The sequence below is a fragment of the Mastigoproctus giganteus genome, chromosome 3 (genome assembly GCF_048544385.1).
Source record: "Mastigoproctus giganteus isolate SK-2022 chromosome 3, ASM4854438v1, whole genome shotgun sequence".
NCBI lineage: Eukaryota > Metazoa > Arthropoda > Arachnida > Uropygi > Thelyphonidae > Mastigoproctus > Mastigoproctus giganteus.
The window spans coordinates 89,893,561-89,910,852 of NC_143577.1; the positions used below are offsets into that span (position 1 = coordinate 89,893,561).

The 17,292-nt window shown below is 36.5% G+C and overlaps 1 protein-coding gene across 1 annotated transcript in view; it reads left to right on the top strand.

Moving 5' to 3' along the window:
• LOC150088147 (wings apart-like protein homolog) overlaps positions 1 to 11,432 on the top strand; it is a 184,899-nt gene extending 173,467 nt beyond the window's left edge. The window contains exons 14-15 of the mRNA XM_090370044.1: positions 5,792 to 5,880; positions 11,304 to 11,432. Coding sequence (XP_090226170.1) covers positions 5,792 to 5,880; positions 11,304 to 11,432 — 218 coding nt within the window. The remainder of the gene's footprint in view (positions 1 to 5,791; positions 5,881 to 11,303) is intronic.
• The last annotated feature ends 5,860 nt before the right edge of the window (positions 11,433 to 17,292 follow it).

A 17,292-nucleotide genomic window follows, 5' to 3' on the forward strand; every position in this document is an offset into this window, starting at 1 on the left:
TCAACCGTATAATTCCTTCGCTAGAAATCGAACTCAGAATTGGCAGCATTCTAATCTATCAGTACCTCATGAGGATAAACTTAGCACAAGCAATTCATGTCATGGAACAGAGAAGTTAAGTCTCGCACCTGCATCGAGTGACTGCTGTGTGAATAATATCATTTTTCCCACATCAACGAATTCTTCTCTTTTTTGAAAAAAATTGGATTGTATCATAAATTTTAAAACATCACTCTAATAAACCATAAATTGATTCTATCTGAAATTTGATTTTTATTATTTTCCTATGAATAGGCACACTATAGCCCCAGCAGCTCGTGCACCATTAAACCCCCATAACAACAACAACAACATTTTTCCCACATTAAATAACCCTAATGCAGTAGGTCCTAAGGCCAGATATCTCAACACAAACCAACCGACTGAGTTTCAGAGAGACCACTTAACTCATATGGGAAAATGCATCGACAGATCCCCAACGAATAATCCAGTGGCAAATTGCCTTAATGAAGACGTTATTGAGTGACCATATCAAGAAGCTACTACTTCATATACCAGTCTGCTGGATTGCCCGCCAATCCAGAATGCTATGCACTGTCTCAGTAGCCTTATGCCAAATAGGCTGAATAACAAATCATATGGGAACTTCCCTTCCTACTCATCTAGTCATAGCGGGTACAGCCAAAACAACTCCATCTTGACAGCTGGTACACAATACCCTACCAATAACAACTGCAATAGATTGTCAGGTGCATCATTCTCCTCTCAAATAAAACCCATGATCACAAAACCCATCCAACAACCTAAAGCCATCTTTGTTTCCCGAATCGACCCTCAGACTACTCCACACCAAATTGTATCTGAATGCCTATGACTCATGAATATAACTGTAAGAGTCACCTTACTGAAGAGGGCAGCCACATATGCATCCTTCAAAATTGAGCATGATGAAAAAGATATTAATAATGTTGCCGCTACTTCCGTCTGGCCAGTGGGAGCTCTCATCAGGCCTTTTTATTACAATGGCCATCCAAGATTAAAACAACCTCGCTATGTATATCCCAGTAAGCCAACCACAAACTCACAAGTATAACGCCAAAGGAAAGAAACCAGGCCATCTCAGAATATACGCACCCTGTCAGTTACACAGGATAATGAGCCGACCGGGCTAGCCGAGTGGATAAAGTACCTGCCCGACAACCCAAAGGTCGCGGGTTCGATTCCCGCCTCGGGCTTGGATCAAAGTACTGCAAAAACCTTGGGAGGTGCAATATGGCCACAGAAGCCGATGCGCCAACAACTACCAAATCAAAAAAAAAAAAAAAAAAAAACACAGGATAATGAACCTCTACCAGATCGCCAGTCAGATGTCAATTGAATTTCTACAATAGTCACTACCCGACACATGATACAAAGTGAGACTATACCCCGTAGAAGACCTACTAGGATACAGATAAAACCATTATCCATAGGGAAGATTTTTTATCAGAATGTTAGGAGCATACGAAACAAGTTGGACACATTGGAACAAATGCTCTTGTCACAATCTGCTGATGTTATATCTACTATGATTTTTAGCGTTTCTCACCAACCATTGAAGTAAAAACGAAAACCAAAATCTTAAAAAGCTTTATATTTAAATTTACAGTAGATCAAACAAAATAAATGTGATTATACAAATAAAATGTTACTGATAATAAAATACTGAATTAAGATAGAATAAAACAAATGTAGTTTACAGTGAATGTACAAATAAAATGATAATAAAATACTGAATTAAAATGCAATAAAATATACTAGATTAAAAGTGCTAAAATAACTGAAGCTTTCAAAGGCTTCTGCTTTCTTTCTCAACTGTTGAGAAACTGTCTCCCCTTAATATGGCATTTTAAAAGAACTATATAGCCCCAGTCTTAAAAGTTGCCTCCCTGTTTTTATTAAAAGCTTTTTATTCAATCATTCTTTCCAAGTTTGTTTAGGATCCATCTTCTCTCATCCCTTTTGTCAAGGGGAAGGAGTACTGCAAAGCTGTTTTAGTGTTACATGTTTTGACATCAAAGTAAATTCCATCACTGAACAATTTCCAACAACTGTAAATAGTGCCTTCTCTGTCGATGGATTTAGTAGCATGTTTTCTCAGTCATGCAATGTTAGGGTTATTAAAAGATAACTCCCATTGATCACCTTAACTCATGGACACTAGCAATGGATTCAAGTTCGTGCTGCAAAATTGTTTGCATACATTTTTCTCATAAGTGTAATCTTCCTCCTGAATCTGAAGTGAGGCTTGGATAAAACAATATTTGAATAGTACTAGATGGAAAATTCATGGGACTCATATTTGATAAAAAGTTGTCCTTTCTCAAACAGATCCATCAACTCCATACAAAGTGCACGAGAGGCTTAAATATTCTCCATTCTCTCTCTCTCTCTCCCCCCCCTCTACATGTTGAGGTGTGGACTGAGGCACCTTACTACACATTTACCATGCACTTGTGCAATCTAAACTAGAATACGGGTCCAGGTATACGCATCAACCGGAAACTGTATACCTCAGTGGCTGGACTCTGTCCATTATCAGGCTATCTGTATTGCTATTGGAGTATTTCAAACATCTCCTGTGCAGAAGCTATATGTGAAAACAAATGAATGACCATTATCATTTCAACATAAGTAGTTGTTTCTAAAGTACAAATAAAACTGAAATCCCTGCCTTACCATCCTACGTGTGCATCCATTTTTGAGCACATCTAGAAAATTTGTATAATGCCTGTCAGACTACCAATCATCCTTTTGGTATTTGTGTCCAAAAGTTACTTAGAGAGCTTAACATCATGGTAGACAAGGTTGCCCAAAGAAACCCTTCCACCTTGCCCTGCTCACATTCCTGCATGTAACTTTTGCCTTAAGAATTGGGTCAAGTCTGATACTCCATCTGTTTTGTTTACCTGCTGCTTTATTCACCATACTGAGCTAAACATTCCAGCTTCTTTCCAGTTTACACAGATGGCTTGAAGTCAGAATCATATGTAGGATCTGCTGCAGTCCTTCCAGAAACATATTCCAGCAGATTCACCCTGAATGTAGCATATACACTGCAGAGCTGCACACTCCAGAGTTAGCCTCAGATTATGTCAGGACTTGTAAATACTGACAGTTTATTATATATTCCAGTTTACCATTAGCATTATTAGAGGCATATGATGTAATAAACAAGCTTATACAACATCAGCCAAAAAAAAAAAAAAAAAAAAAACACCTTCCCATTTCACCCATCCATTCACTCCAAATGTTTGTCTAGTTCTGCCTTGAATTTATTTAAGCTGTCAACTTCTACAATGAAAGAAGGAAGTTTATTCCAGCAATTAACCACCCACTGGCTAAAGGCAAATTTCTGCACATCTATTCTACAACTGTCAATTGAATTTTTGTCCCCTCAAGCAATAAATCTGGGCAAGAGGAAGAATTCTATCAGCATTGAGCTTGCTCAAACCATTCAAACCTCAGTCAGATCAACTTGCAGGTGCCTAGTCTCCAGACACTGTAATTTGCAAAACTTAAGCCTTTCTTCGTAAGAGCAACCCTTTGTTCCATTCAGTAATCTTGTTGCCCTTCTCTGTACTTGTTCCAGCAGCTCTACATCCTTTCTAAATTGAGGCCTCCAGACCTGTATACAGTACAGGTATACAGACCTGGGTATATACAGGTCTGTATATACCCAGACCTGACCATTGCCTTATACAAGGGGATAATCACCTCCTTATCTCTGCTAGAAAATTTCCTGTATATCATTGACAAGACACCATGAGCTACTCTTGCAGCCTGTCTGTTCACGCCTGGATTATGGTTCTCCAGTATATGACTCTGCTAGGGTAAGCACATTAGAACAGCTGAATGTCATACAGCACGGTGCCCTGAGGACAGTCCTGAGAGCTTTCAGGACTTCTCCTGTCCAAAGTCTTTATATCGAGGCACATAATCCTCCATTACATCTTCATAGGAAGACATTACTGCTCCAATACACTGCCAGAATCCAGCATCTTCCATCTCATTGGGAGTATATTTATAATACTCAATGGGATTTGTTCTATGAGAGCAAACCAAATGAAAATAGACCTGCTTTACTCAGGATTAAAGATCTTGTTCAGAATTGGAATATTGATTTAAGTAATATTTTTCAGGACGCAACTGCTCCTGTTTCACCTTGGACATATGTTTCGACCTCTTACAATGTACATTTTCTTCAGTGGGGGAAAAATGTCATACCTCCTTGCAATATCAGGCAGTTGCCAGCTCACGCTACTCTGAACTCCTGTGCCTGTAAAATCTATACTGATGGATCAAAAACTGCCTCACAGTAGGTGCTGTAGCCTCATTACCATTAGCCTGCAGCATTTTCACTGCTGATTTATATGCTATCAAGTTAGCACTTAATAAAATTATTGCGCTATCCACCTCGCCTCCCATAATTTACACAGACTCCCTCAGTGTGGTGTCTGCCATAATGAAGAATTTCTCATCTTCCCCTCCTATCTTGAAATGCATTCATTCCCAGTTAATCTTCTGCAGCATGTCCATCAGTCAATCAGTTCTTGCTGGATCCCTGGTCATTCTGGAATTCCAGGAATTGAAAGTGCTGACATTGCTGTTAAACATTCTCAACTGGCTCTCTCACAACATCCTCAGGTTCCTTGTAGTGACTATAAGCCTATCATTTGCAAAGCATGCTACGACAACTGGTCACAGATCTGGAAAGGCAACACCAACAATAAACTTTACCAGATAAAGCAAGAACCAAAGCTGTGGCTCTCTCTGGCGTCCGACGAAACAGACGAAAGGAAGTGGCATTGGCAAGACTCAGAATTGGACACACTCATCATACACATCTTTTCTTACTATTGGGAGAAAACCCACCTCAGTGTTCATCCTGTTTGGTGCAACTTACGGTCCATCATTTTCTGGTTAATTGTCCCTTACATTCAACCATCTGCTCTAACAATTTTCAATCTCTCTCCACATTGAACATCTCTCATGATTTATCTCACTTCATAGGAAACGAAGCAAACATAGAAGAACTTTTGATGTACCTAAAATATATTGACCTGTACAGGAGCATATAATTAAACATCTTTAGCTATATGTTGCCTGTAAATAAACAATGAACAGACACAATTTGGCCTCAGTAGCCCTTGTGTTGTTAAGCCCAATGCCAACAACAACAGCAGACTGTCTACACTGCTCAGAAAACTTCATATCTGACTGCACAATTACCCCCAGATCCTTTTCATTCTCTACCCACCCTCAGTGTAGTACCACACAGTTGATACATTACTCTGGGGTTACTGCTACCCATATGCAGTACTTTACATTTGTCAATGTTAAACTTCAGTTGCCACCTCTCAGCCTATCTGCTCAACTTTTCTAGATCCTGTTGCACTAGCAAAAAAATAAATACCTCACCCATTCCTGAATCTTCTTGAAAGGTATTAAAGCATTTTTCGTGAGATTTTATACCCCTGGAATGTTCACTTTGTTCCCAAATGGCATCAGCTGGATTTAAAAAAAACAATAATGATAACAATAATAGCCAATATAGACTTATTTTATTTCATCTTCTTTGATTCTTAGTGAAGAGTCTTAGTGTGCTGGAATAGTAGCACTTAGTGAAAGTACATAACAGAGAACTGCATGTGTATTCCCGCATGATGTCCTTCATTATTTTCTTTATTGTTTTACTCATTTAAAGTTAACGTAATTTCATTTGTCCTTTTAAAGTTTTTATTTCTTTCAGCTTTAGAGAAGGCAGATAAGCATATGGAAAACAGTATTATTTGTGCATATATTGCCATTTTACTTGGTTTTCTTGTAGAGAGCAACAAAGTAAGTTTTTATTTCAAGTAACTGTTATTTACTTAGCATATTGTTTTAATATTTGATTTTAATATGGACTGGACCAACATAAAAAAATCATAAAGATTCGACAAAATACTGGTAAAACACTTTGTGTCACCTACAGCTGTAAATTTGCATATATAAGCGTCATTGAAGTTTCTTATGCAATAGCACATAATGCATTACATTTCATTACATGGTATTACATACTGTAAAGAAAATAAGTTGTTTGTGTTATGTTAGAAGAAACCTATACTGCTGGAATGTGGCATCATTTGAGGTGTATAAGACCTTGAATGGGTTGAGCAAGCTGAATGCTGATGGGATTCTCCCTCTTGCTCAGATTAAGAACGTGAGGGGGGCACAGTTTCAAATTGAGGAAAGACAGTTGTAGAATAGATGTGTGGATATTTGCCTTTAGCCAGCAGGTAGTTGATTGGTGGAACAGATTCTGTCTTTTGTTGTGGAAGTTGATAGCTAAATAAATTTAAGGCTGAGCTGGACAGGCATTTGGAACAAATGGAGGCGTGAAATGGGAGGGTTTGGGTTTTTTTTTTTTTTGGTCTGATTCTGCATAAGCTTGCTTTCTTGCATCGTATGCCTCTACTAATGTTAATACTAATTTGCCTTCACAGCAAACTAGAATTGAATAATAAATGTTCAACAATTGTTTTGTTTGTAGATGCTGACATATTCCTTGAACCCCGTAGTGAGTATTATTTGAAAACAGTCTAAATCTTCTTTGAATGGTCTCAAAACAGCTTAATTATTTTATAAAAGTATTATTGTTCCCTGTGGATGAAGGCACTACTTCAGGGACACTGGTTTGAATCTGCAGACCCTGTTAATATGGCTAGCAGAGAATCACTGTATTGCAGTTAATTATCTGTCTCACTAATGGTGGAAATGCATCAACCTTGGTAGTAATTGCATTGAGTAGGGAATGGGTTCATATTCCTTGTAGCACATCATTGCTCTTGTTTTTCTTGCATCTATTGATCACATGAAAACTTCTGCAATGATCTTCATACATGAATTATGTTTCATATCGTTACTCATCATTTGTGAGTTTTCAGATAAGCATTTCTGAATAGAAATGCAAAGAAAAGCATTTTTGTGCAGAGAGCAGATAAGCATTTCTGACACATGGAATGTGTCAGAAATGCTTATCTTTAAAATTGTTAGTTTGTATAGATTATAGAAGAAAATGAAAATGAAGAGGAAGAAGAATAAATTAATAGATATTTTTCCTATCTTACCATGAAAAATTTTTCACATAATTATACATGAGGATGTACCAGTTAATTTTCATAGGAATTTTTAATAGGAGTCAATACCTGTTGGTTTCATTGTTTTCTTTTAAATTAATTTACTTCCTTAATTTTAATAGCTGTTAAATACAATTTGAATTCAACACCTTTTCTTTTACCTAAGATGGTACTAATAGCTAACTTGGAAAAAAAAAAAGAATGAGGTGGGTGGTGTTTTTTTTTTTTTTTTGTAATTCATATATAAGCATGCTTTCTTGCATCATTTGACACTACTAATATTATACACAGAGGATGCTGCTGTTCAAAAGAATAGAAAGGAGAAAGAGCAAAAGTTAGTTTACTAAATTTGAGTTGAACTGTAAATAGATGTTGACTAGTTGAGCTATAAGCTTGGACAAAGGAGATGTTTAGAAGGAAAGTAATATTTAGAATTAGAATAAAGGAAATCTAGTTTTTTAATGCAGAGAAAAGAACATTTGTAACATGATTTTCCCAAGAAAGATTAAAAGTCAGTAATCCCAAATTACGATATGTTTTTAAAATAATTAAAGTTTTGTTCTCTTCACTGCAGAATTATATGGAGATCAGCTTTTAAGCATTTGATGTTGGCTATTCTGTTGGTTTGTTGAGGTTTGCTGAAAATCAAAGTGTAATACACCTGTCATCAGCAAAACTATGGAAAGAATTTTCAATCAATGGGAAGTTACTGATATACAGAAGGAAAGGAGTGAATGAAAAAACAGATGGTTAGGAAAAAATGAGAGCATGGAGAGTCATCAAACACAGCAGTTAGGAAACTGGGATCATTGTCTGTTATCCTCTCACCAATGTAAGTTAAATGTTAAAATAAATATTACAAATATACGCTGGTTAGGTTAGATTTACTTGTAACTTACAACTGGTGGGAGGATAATATACAATTAAGGAAAATATTACGTCTATCAACATTAAATTTAAAAATGTAATGCAAATTAAATTAATAAAAATAAATGCAAGGGTACTGACATGAAAATTATAGCCAAACCCATGAACAAATTATACACATTTTTCAGAAATCGACCGTTAAACAATACATTCCAATTACAACATGACCTCGTATACAACATCGCGTGTGAAACTGCAATTCGGTTTATGTAGAATCTACCATGGGGGGGCACAGTTTCAAGCAAAACAACACGAAGCTTCAGTTCAGGCAGGTCGAGCAAATGCTTCGGAACTTTCATTTCATGCAATAAATGAACAACATTCATTCGGCTTTAAAGAAATAAAAATTATAAATATTCAACATAACTGCTATAAATTACTTATTGCGGAAACCCTAGAGATGAAGTTATGTAAAAATTCAATTAATATCCATAGACCATTCTTATTATCAGACGATTGGTTATTTATGTGCATGCATGAAGAACAAAAATTACTACATAAGACAAATGCTTCTGGTTGATTTTTGAGTTGCTCTTATTCCTGTGAACATGTAGGTTCAAAACGTTTTGGCACCTCCATAGCCAGGTGAGCAGGAGCAGCAGTGCGTAGCACATGCTTCTTGATTAGACCGTGCGCCTCCGTAGCCAGGTGGGAAGGAGCAGCAGTGCGTAGCACACGCTTCTTGATTAGACCGGGGTTCGAGCCCGTCACCACCAAATATGGAGGATGCGGAAAGGTCAGGGAATGACCACCGCATATCCCCGGAGCAATATGGCCTTAGTTGCTAATGCTCCTAAAAACCAAAAAACAACAAAAAAAAAAAACAACAACATCTTGATTAGACCGAGGTTCGAGCCTGTGACCACCAAATACGGAGGATGTGGAAAGGTCAGGGAATGACCACCACATATCCCCTGAGCAATATGGCCTTATAACAACAACACACCTGTGAAGGGAAATTAATAGCTCTCTATTATCAAGCAAATTCTTAATGCATGAATAATCACTGCTGATAATCAGATCAAGAGTAGTACTCTTGCTTGTTGCCTCTCGAACATGCTACTATGGAAAACAATCATGTTTTCCATAGTTCATATTCCTTGTAGCACATCATTGCTCTTGTTTTTCTTGCATCTATTGATCACATGAAAACTTCTGAAATGATCTTCATACATGAATTATGTATGCTGACTACTTATCATGCAGAAGGTCTGCTCATGAATATCTCTTCTGGCTTGAATAAAGCAATTTACTTTTTTTTTTTCTTTTTTTTTTTGTAATGTTATGTCATTTGAAAATCTGAACACAGCTCTTCAATCCACAGTATCTTACATCCATGTACTGAGGTCATTGCTCCTGGATATGCTGAAAAATGTTATTTGCGATTTTTTTTGCCTACAGTTTTCAAATCTTCTATTTGAAAATGGAAGATGGTTCTGACTTTGTCATAGGAATTGTTACTGCCAAGACTGTAGAGTCTAAAACAAGAGAATATTGTTTTGCTCAGTGAGGAAGCACTTTATTGTTGCATTTGACTACTTATCACGCACGAATGATGTTCTTATAAATACTGAGATAGCACAAATTCCATCAGTTAGCAGTGCATCATTTTCAAATTTGAAATGTTTTGTGGACATGTTTCTAAAATTTTTTGGTGTTGTTAAAGGTAAAGAAATTGCTGAAGCAATAGATGTTTTGCACCATTAGTTCTTTCAGTTTCAGTGCGAGAACCTACCAGACCCAATTGTGAAAGAAAAAAGAACTGACGTACAGTGGTCCTTTTTTAAAGAACTGACAAGTACACAAGCAAGCTTGAATATAAGAAATTATCTGAAGTCAGTGATTGGCATTTTAACAATTCCTCATAGCAATGCTGAATGCAAGGGAATATTCAGCTAGGTTAGTAAAATAAACTGAGTTCAGATCTTCTCTTTCTAGTGAGCTTTAGAAATACTTGTGATGATCAGATCTAGGCATTGGGGGCCATTATTATGAACAAAACTTGGACTCCACATTTCTGAAGAGAGCAAAGTGCAGTAGCATCTTTCTTGTAGTAATCAAAATCAGCATAAAATTTATATCTAATAAGCATGCAAATGGAAATCCACAGACAGAAAAATGTTAAGTAAGCTAATTTTATTAGGATGCTGTAATGATACACTCCTCTGGCTGTACTTTAAAATAAAATAAAGCTCGTACACATTTTATTTTGTTAAAATAAAATGTGTATTCTGCCAATGAAATTTAATTTATAGTGCAGTGTAGACTTAAAAAAAAAAAAAAAAAATTCTTGCTTTTTCTAAAAAAATCTTTTTTTTTTTTTTTTTAACTTGTTTTCTGTTTTAGCCCTACAACCTCCTGTTTTCCTTCTGCTTAGAAATGCCTGATCTTCAGCTTTTTGAAAGTCAAAAGTTGGTAGCTATTTATTCTGCTTGCTCAGATTACAAACCTGAGGGGATATAAATTCAAATTGAGAAAAGGCAGTTGTAGAATAGTTGTGTGTAAATTTGCCTTTAGCCAGTAGGTGGTTAATTGCTGGAACAAACTTTCATCTGCTGTTGTGGAAATTGATAGCTTAAATAAATTCAAGGAGGAACTGGACAAACTTTTAGAGGGAATGGTTGTGTGAATTTTTTTTTTTTATTTGGCTGATGCTACATAAGCTCGTACACTTGCTTTCTTGCATTACATGCCTCTATTACTACTACTACTATTATATCTTGTTTATTATTTTATGGCATTCTCTGCTTAAAAAGAAAGCTGGATGATGAATTTCAGCAGGTTTGACATAATGGCTGACAAGCTGAACTGTGTGTAACCTCCCTTCACACCCAGTAGGCACATGTATTTCAAAGAATGGCCAAAGTTGATCAATCCTGCCACCTAGTGATGTCTGTCACCCTTATACACCCAGCTGGCACTTTTGTCAAGTTGTTCATTCAGCGAGCATCTTTTCTTTAATGACAGGAACAAAATTCTGGTTACTTACTGATCCACTCTTTGTGTGTAAATAGATGATATTGAGTGATTTTCATGGATTTAAAACATGAATTTGAATTATTTTCTGAACTGGCTGAGTTTTATGTTTTATACATTCTGTAATAATTCAGCTAACATAACAACTCTCAAATTTTCCTTAATAGTAAATATATATATATATTTTTAATTCATCCAGTAGTTGTCTGTATAGTTTCCTAACTGTTGTATTTTTTATAGGTGTGTATTACTCACATAAAAAATTCCATGCCCAATGGTACCCTTGATGATATAGTAGAAATTCTAAAAAAATTTTTGGATTTTTCAATTTGTGTGGTGAGTGTTCCATTGTATAGGTTGGCTAAATGATTTTATTAAACCTTTAAGTTAAAGATTGATACTGGCTAAATTGAAGTAGATTAGTAGTTTACAATATATCAGTTTATTTCATATAAAACATTCCTTTCACTTATTTACTTAATATGTTCACTGCCACCTAAATATGAGACCATCCGTTCAATGTGCCATAATTTTTGAAATATTGAAGAAAATCAACATTCTTACATCTCCAGCATTCCTAAAATTCATACATAATAGTTGAAAATTAAAAGTTTGGAATTCATTGCCAAAAGTGAACACTTCAGTTCTGAACAAATCAGAACAAATCTTAAAATTTTATAAAAAGTTCATTCATTTACATATATTAACATCAGCGCAAATAAATAACGAATAAAACCATTTGCCAAATCTATAAACAAAAGCCAAGCATTACTGCAAAGCATTCATTCAGTATGCCAATACTAGGTAGCTGTTAATTTCATGTGCCTTTACATTTACAGCACTCATTTGTTGACAACCTCTCATATGTGTTATGGCTCATACGGGTGGTGTGTGCATTTTGAACACAGATATGGATTGCAGAATATTCACTCCTAGTGTCATTTTACACATATATGGGCACCTCCATAGCCAGGTGGGCAGAAGCAGCAGTGCATAGCACACGCCGATTAGACTGGGGTTCGAGCCCGTGACCACCAAATATGGAGGATGCAGAAAGGTCAGGGAGTGACCACTGCATATCCCCGGAGCAATATGGCCTTAGTTGCTAATGCTCCTAAAAACCAAATAACAACAACAACATACACATATATGTGTAAAGGCAGTGAGAATGTTAAGTACTATCTTAAATAATAACACAACTTGCTATTTTGATAATATTATGTTTTCAACAACTATATTTGCAAATGACTACTTTTTTTTTTCATTTTTTGTTCCCCAAAACCAGTTAAAAGATAGATAAATAATAATGATTGTTTAATCCAGTTATTTTTTTGAATCTAAGTTGGAAATGTGTTTTATTGGCTGTTATGAGTGGATGTTCTTTGGAGAATTTATACAAGTGTATTGATATTGTCAGTGAGTTGCATTTCATAATTCTTATTGGTATGAGTGAGCCTGTATCCTATTTGCAGCAACTTCTATTATCTGTTACAAATCGTCATACTTTTTTGAATGTTAGATGACTTCTCGAGTTTGGTTTGAACTTACGGGAGGGGGGGGACATCTTTAAGCTGCATTTCCTTCACTATAATTAGGTCCTGTACACTCCGTGAGAGTGTACTTGTTTCGTCACATATTTAGAGAAGTGTTGGTTTGAATCCCATTACAGACTAGGGGAAATTTTGAAGAGTGAATTCTGGCAGGGCTTGAAGCTAGCATATCTTTGGAAGAAGAAGTAGAGGATCCCCCCCCCCATAAGTTATTACAGGTTTTTCTGCTCACACAATGTGCAGATTAGCCCACGAAAATGCACTTCTATATGCAGTGACTGATTGGAGTATGACTTAAGATGCCGAAGCTCTGTAAAAATAGTAACCATACTGGTCACTTTACATTTCCAAACTTCCTCACAAAAATGAAGAAAAATTGAGAAAATTAGTTTGTGCTTATCTTTAGAATTCCTAAACCATGTAACTGTTGAGTAGTGATCATGTTTACCCTTAAAAGGGGGGGACTCCCTTTCATTATGGATTCCCTGATGTCTGATCACCTAGTTCAATTCCCTCTTATTCTGCTTTTCCATTTAGTTACCTGTCTGTATCTTTTTGGGGGCCATAAATTAATGAGAAGGGCAACGAAATTAGTGAATGGAACAAAGGGTTGCTGTTACCAAGAAAGGCTTAAGTTCTGCAAATTGTAGAGTCTGGAGACGAGGCACCTGTGAGGTGATCTGATTGAGGTATATAAATAAATAAATAAATAAATAAATATTCATTTATTGCAAATACAGCAAGCCCATCACAGCACATGGCTAGGGGCAGATAAGAATACAGAGGAAATGATATAAAGTATATGTACATAGCAAATTTTAGCAAATACATAGCAAATTTTATATAGATATTAACAATGGCTAGGAATTTTAGTTATGAATTTAAAAAATTGCAGAACAGGGCATTTAGCTTTCAGCTGCCATTACTGGGTTGGATTATTTTTCTTCCTTTAATCAGAGATCTGACTCCTGTAGGCTTCAGAGTTGATTAACCTGTTGCAATCAATGTTGGGATGATTTATGAGGTGAAGAGATGCATTGGGGAACATTCTGTCCATTTGTTTGAGCCTGGAGAGGTTGGATTTGAATCGCTGGTTTCTTGTATTTTCCCTGTTGGGGGCAGCTATTATATTGCCTAAATTTGGTGAATCGCATGCAGAGGTGATTATCTTTGCAAGAAGCATGACTCCAGACTCGTTGATCATCTGTTGCAGAGGCTTTGTTTTTAGGTTTTTATAAAGCTGTTGCCTGGATATTGTATGAGGAAAGCGAGGCTTCCTATTGAGCCATCTAAGAACCTAATATTCTAGGGCAAGGAATTTCTTGACGGTTACTTGGGGAGCACCAGACCAGATTTCGGAAGCATAGGACAGAATGGGAAAGATGCATCTTTGAACATGCTTAATGACTGTTTTTCTGTCTTGAATTGCTGCTGTTTCTTGTTTGATTAACCATTTTGCTTTTTGAATTTTTTGAGCAACATATAAATAGTGGGCATTAAAGGAGAGATTTTTATCAAAAACAACTCCAAGGTCTTTGTGAGCGTAAACATTTGGGATTGGGACATCTGCAATTTTTATTTCTATGTGGTTGGGTTGTTTCTGAAGGGAATAAGTAATTGGAGCAGATTTGCTTGCATTTATATTCAGATTGAGATCTTTCAGGTACTCGATGATTTCACAAATCTGTGAGTTCGCATCATTGATAACTTTGCGAATATCATCACTGGCTTTGGAGGTTATAAATAACTTTAAATCATCAGCATATGCCAGTAGATTTGGATTTTCTTGTAGAAGTGGTTGAAGAGATGCTGAAAATGTAGTACTGGAGAGAACGGCTCCTTGGGGAATGCCTGTTGAGGTTGTGACGAGAATATCGTCAGTATTAGTGGGGAAGAGGAGAAGTCTGCGATTTAGGCTGTATTGAAGATAGGAAATAATCATTGTGTCAACGAGAAAGTGATTTTTTAGTATTTGAAAAGCTTTTTTGAGATCTATGTTGTCGAAAGCACCTTTGATGTCAAAATAAAATACGTCGCATTGTGCCTTGTCTTGAAATGCAGTTTGGATGCGTACAATGGTGTCAGCTAGGCTTGTTGTTGTGGAGCGCCCTCTGGGACCAAAATGCATATTGACAGGTGCCTTGGCGAAGATTGCATGTTGAAGATATGGGAGCATAATTTTTTCAATAATTTTAGTGTTTATTGACAAAACAGCAATTGGTCGATGGCCGGGATGGTTATTTCTGCAAGCTTTTTTGGGAATCAGCGTAATCCTGAAAGTTTTCCACTGTCTTGGAAAGAATGGCTGGCAGATGCACCTGGAAATGATATGCACTAACGAATCAATGATGTATACGCTGGACAATCTAATAATAAAACCAGGGATGCCGTCAGGGCCTTCACTACTATCAGGGCGTATTTGGTTAACTGCATGCTGAACTGTATTTTTGTTCACAAGTTGGTTAATTAGCAGGGCTTGATTCGGAGACACATCATGTTGCACTTTGTCTGCTTGTTCATAGGAATTAAATGCTATAAATCTGTTTTGTATACCTTCAGTGAAAATGTCAGATCTGCTTGTTTTCATATTGCATCTTATCCATTCAACAACTAGATCATGCTGTAAGGTAGCTGTTGTTTTTGTAGAAAGTGCTCTTTTATTGTGCTTTAGCGTGGACATAACATAATTTTTGTATGACTGAATTTTTTTGAGTTGAAACAAAGCTCTGCTCTTTTTATATTTTATGTGTGCTGATGAAGTGCCGTATTTCTTCCACTGTCTGTGGTATTTTTGCTTACTTTTAAAGTATGGTTTCAGGTGGGATTTGAACCAAGGTTTGGAGTGAGAAGATATTCTAACAAGTTTGGATGCCGACTCTGTTTTCAGTTGATTCAGCCATTTTATAAGAAGAAAGGTGGCGTCCTGTATAGGAATATTTTTGAGAGAATCCCATGGGTAGTATTTTAAGAGCTGCAAAAACTTTTCTTTCTGAAGGAATTTAATTGATGATATTCTTTTAGTGATTTCCAGAGGGGTGCGAGGATTCCCGCAGCAAATTGTTGCTTGCAGTTCTATACTTTTGTGGTCAGATTTAAATGTAATGTTCGTACTAAGTTTTTCATGCAGTGGAAAGTTAGAGTATACAAGATCAAGCGCTTGATTACCTCTTGTAACAGGGACATTGATTTTGTTTGCTCCTAGAACTAAAAATGAGTCAGACAGCAGCTTCATTTGTAGATTATATTTGGGCAGGGGAAGGTTAAAGTCGCCCATTATAATGATGTTAGTTTGAGGCTTAAGAACAGTGGTGATCCAGGTTATTACTTCATTAATGATGTCATCAGTAGGTCCAGGCGGAATATAAATATTATAAATTTGAAGCAGAGATTCCTTAACTTGAATTAGTAGGGAAATTCCTTCAAAGTTGAAAGTATTAGAGTTGTATGTGTTCAAAACTTTAAATTTGGATTTTAAAATTATTGCTGTCCCACCACCTCTACGATTAATTCTTGATGTCATGAATGGCGTGTAGCTGAGATTCTTCGGCAGTAGGAAAACATCTTGTAAAGATTCCTGCATCCACGTTTCAACTAAACATATGATGTCATGTGATTCTTCAACCATTAATGAAATAAGCGTAGATAGTTTATTTTTTATGCTTCTTACATTTTGAAGAAAAATGCTGAGATGGACATTTGTGTTAGAAGGATGTTTGCAAACAGATGTATTGGATGGCAAGTTAAATGGATTAGGATGAGAATTAGGAATATTATTCTCTAGCTATGCAGAGAATTCAGCAGATTGAGAATTAGTTGGTAACTTTTCACTAGGGTTGTTGACCGATCCTCCAATAGCTCCATAAAATGGCATGACGAGTAGACCATTTGGCCAGATATCAGGATTTAGATATTGTTGTATGTCACAATCCTTTAGCTCAATTCTAAATGATGAATATGTGGGATGTTTTGTTCTTATTTTGAACTCTTTACCTGGAATTTCTAATTCTAATAGTAGTTGGTCCATCTGCGGGGAAGTAGTATTCGGGTCTAGCCTGCTAACAAAAATGTTACTATTTCTAAGCGTCGAACTATTTCTGTTTCTAATTTTAATACAAGACTGCATATTTCTTGTTCCTATTATGCTTGCATTTCTGTTGTTTTTGCGAGGAAACTTAAAACTTGGAGTTTGTAGGCAAGCCATTATGGGAAGGCACTTCAGGATAATGCTCAGTGCGATCATTTTGACAGTGCACGTACAAATTGCTTGGTTTTTGTTGATTACTAATAGAGGTGGATATAGGTTGTCTGCCTGTGTCAACACGTTGCGAGGAAGCACGATTGTGTTCTCGGACAGAAAGAGAGCTAGAGCTTGATTTTTGGTATCGCGCAGCTGTTTTTTCTGGAACGAATTCTTCAGCATCTGGGCTGAGGGCTGGAACTGCAGAGGCCTGATGAAAAGAAGGGTGAGGCACCGGATGGCTTTCGACCATAGCCTTTAGTTCGAGAAGCAAGTGGTAGAATTTACATTGCTGATCTTCAATACGAAAAAGATGTTGTTTAATATCTTCATTTTCTCTAAATTGTTTCCTCAGCATTTGTTCCAGAGAGGCAGATGAGCGATCATTGTTTGGGGCTGTTGAAGGCAGGGGGGGACAGAGAGGAAGCGTCATCCGTTTGGG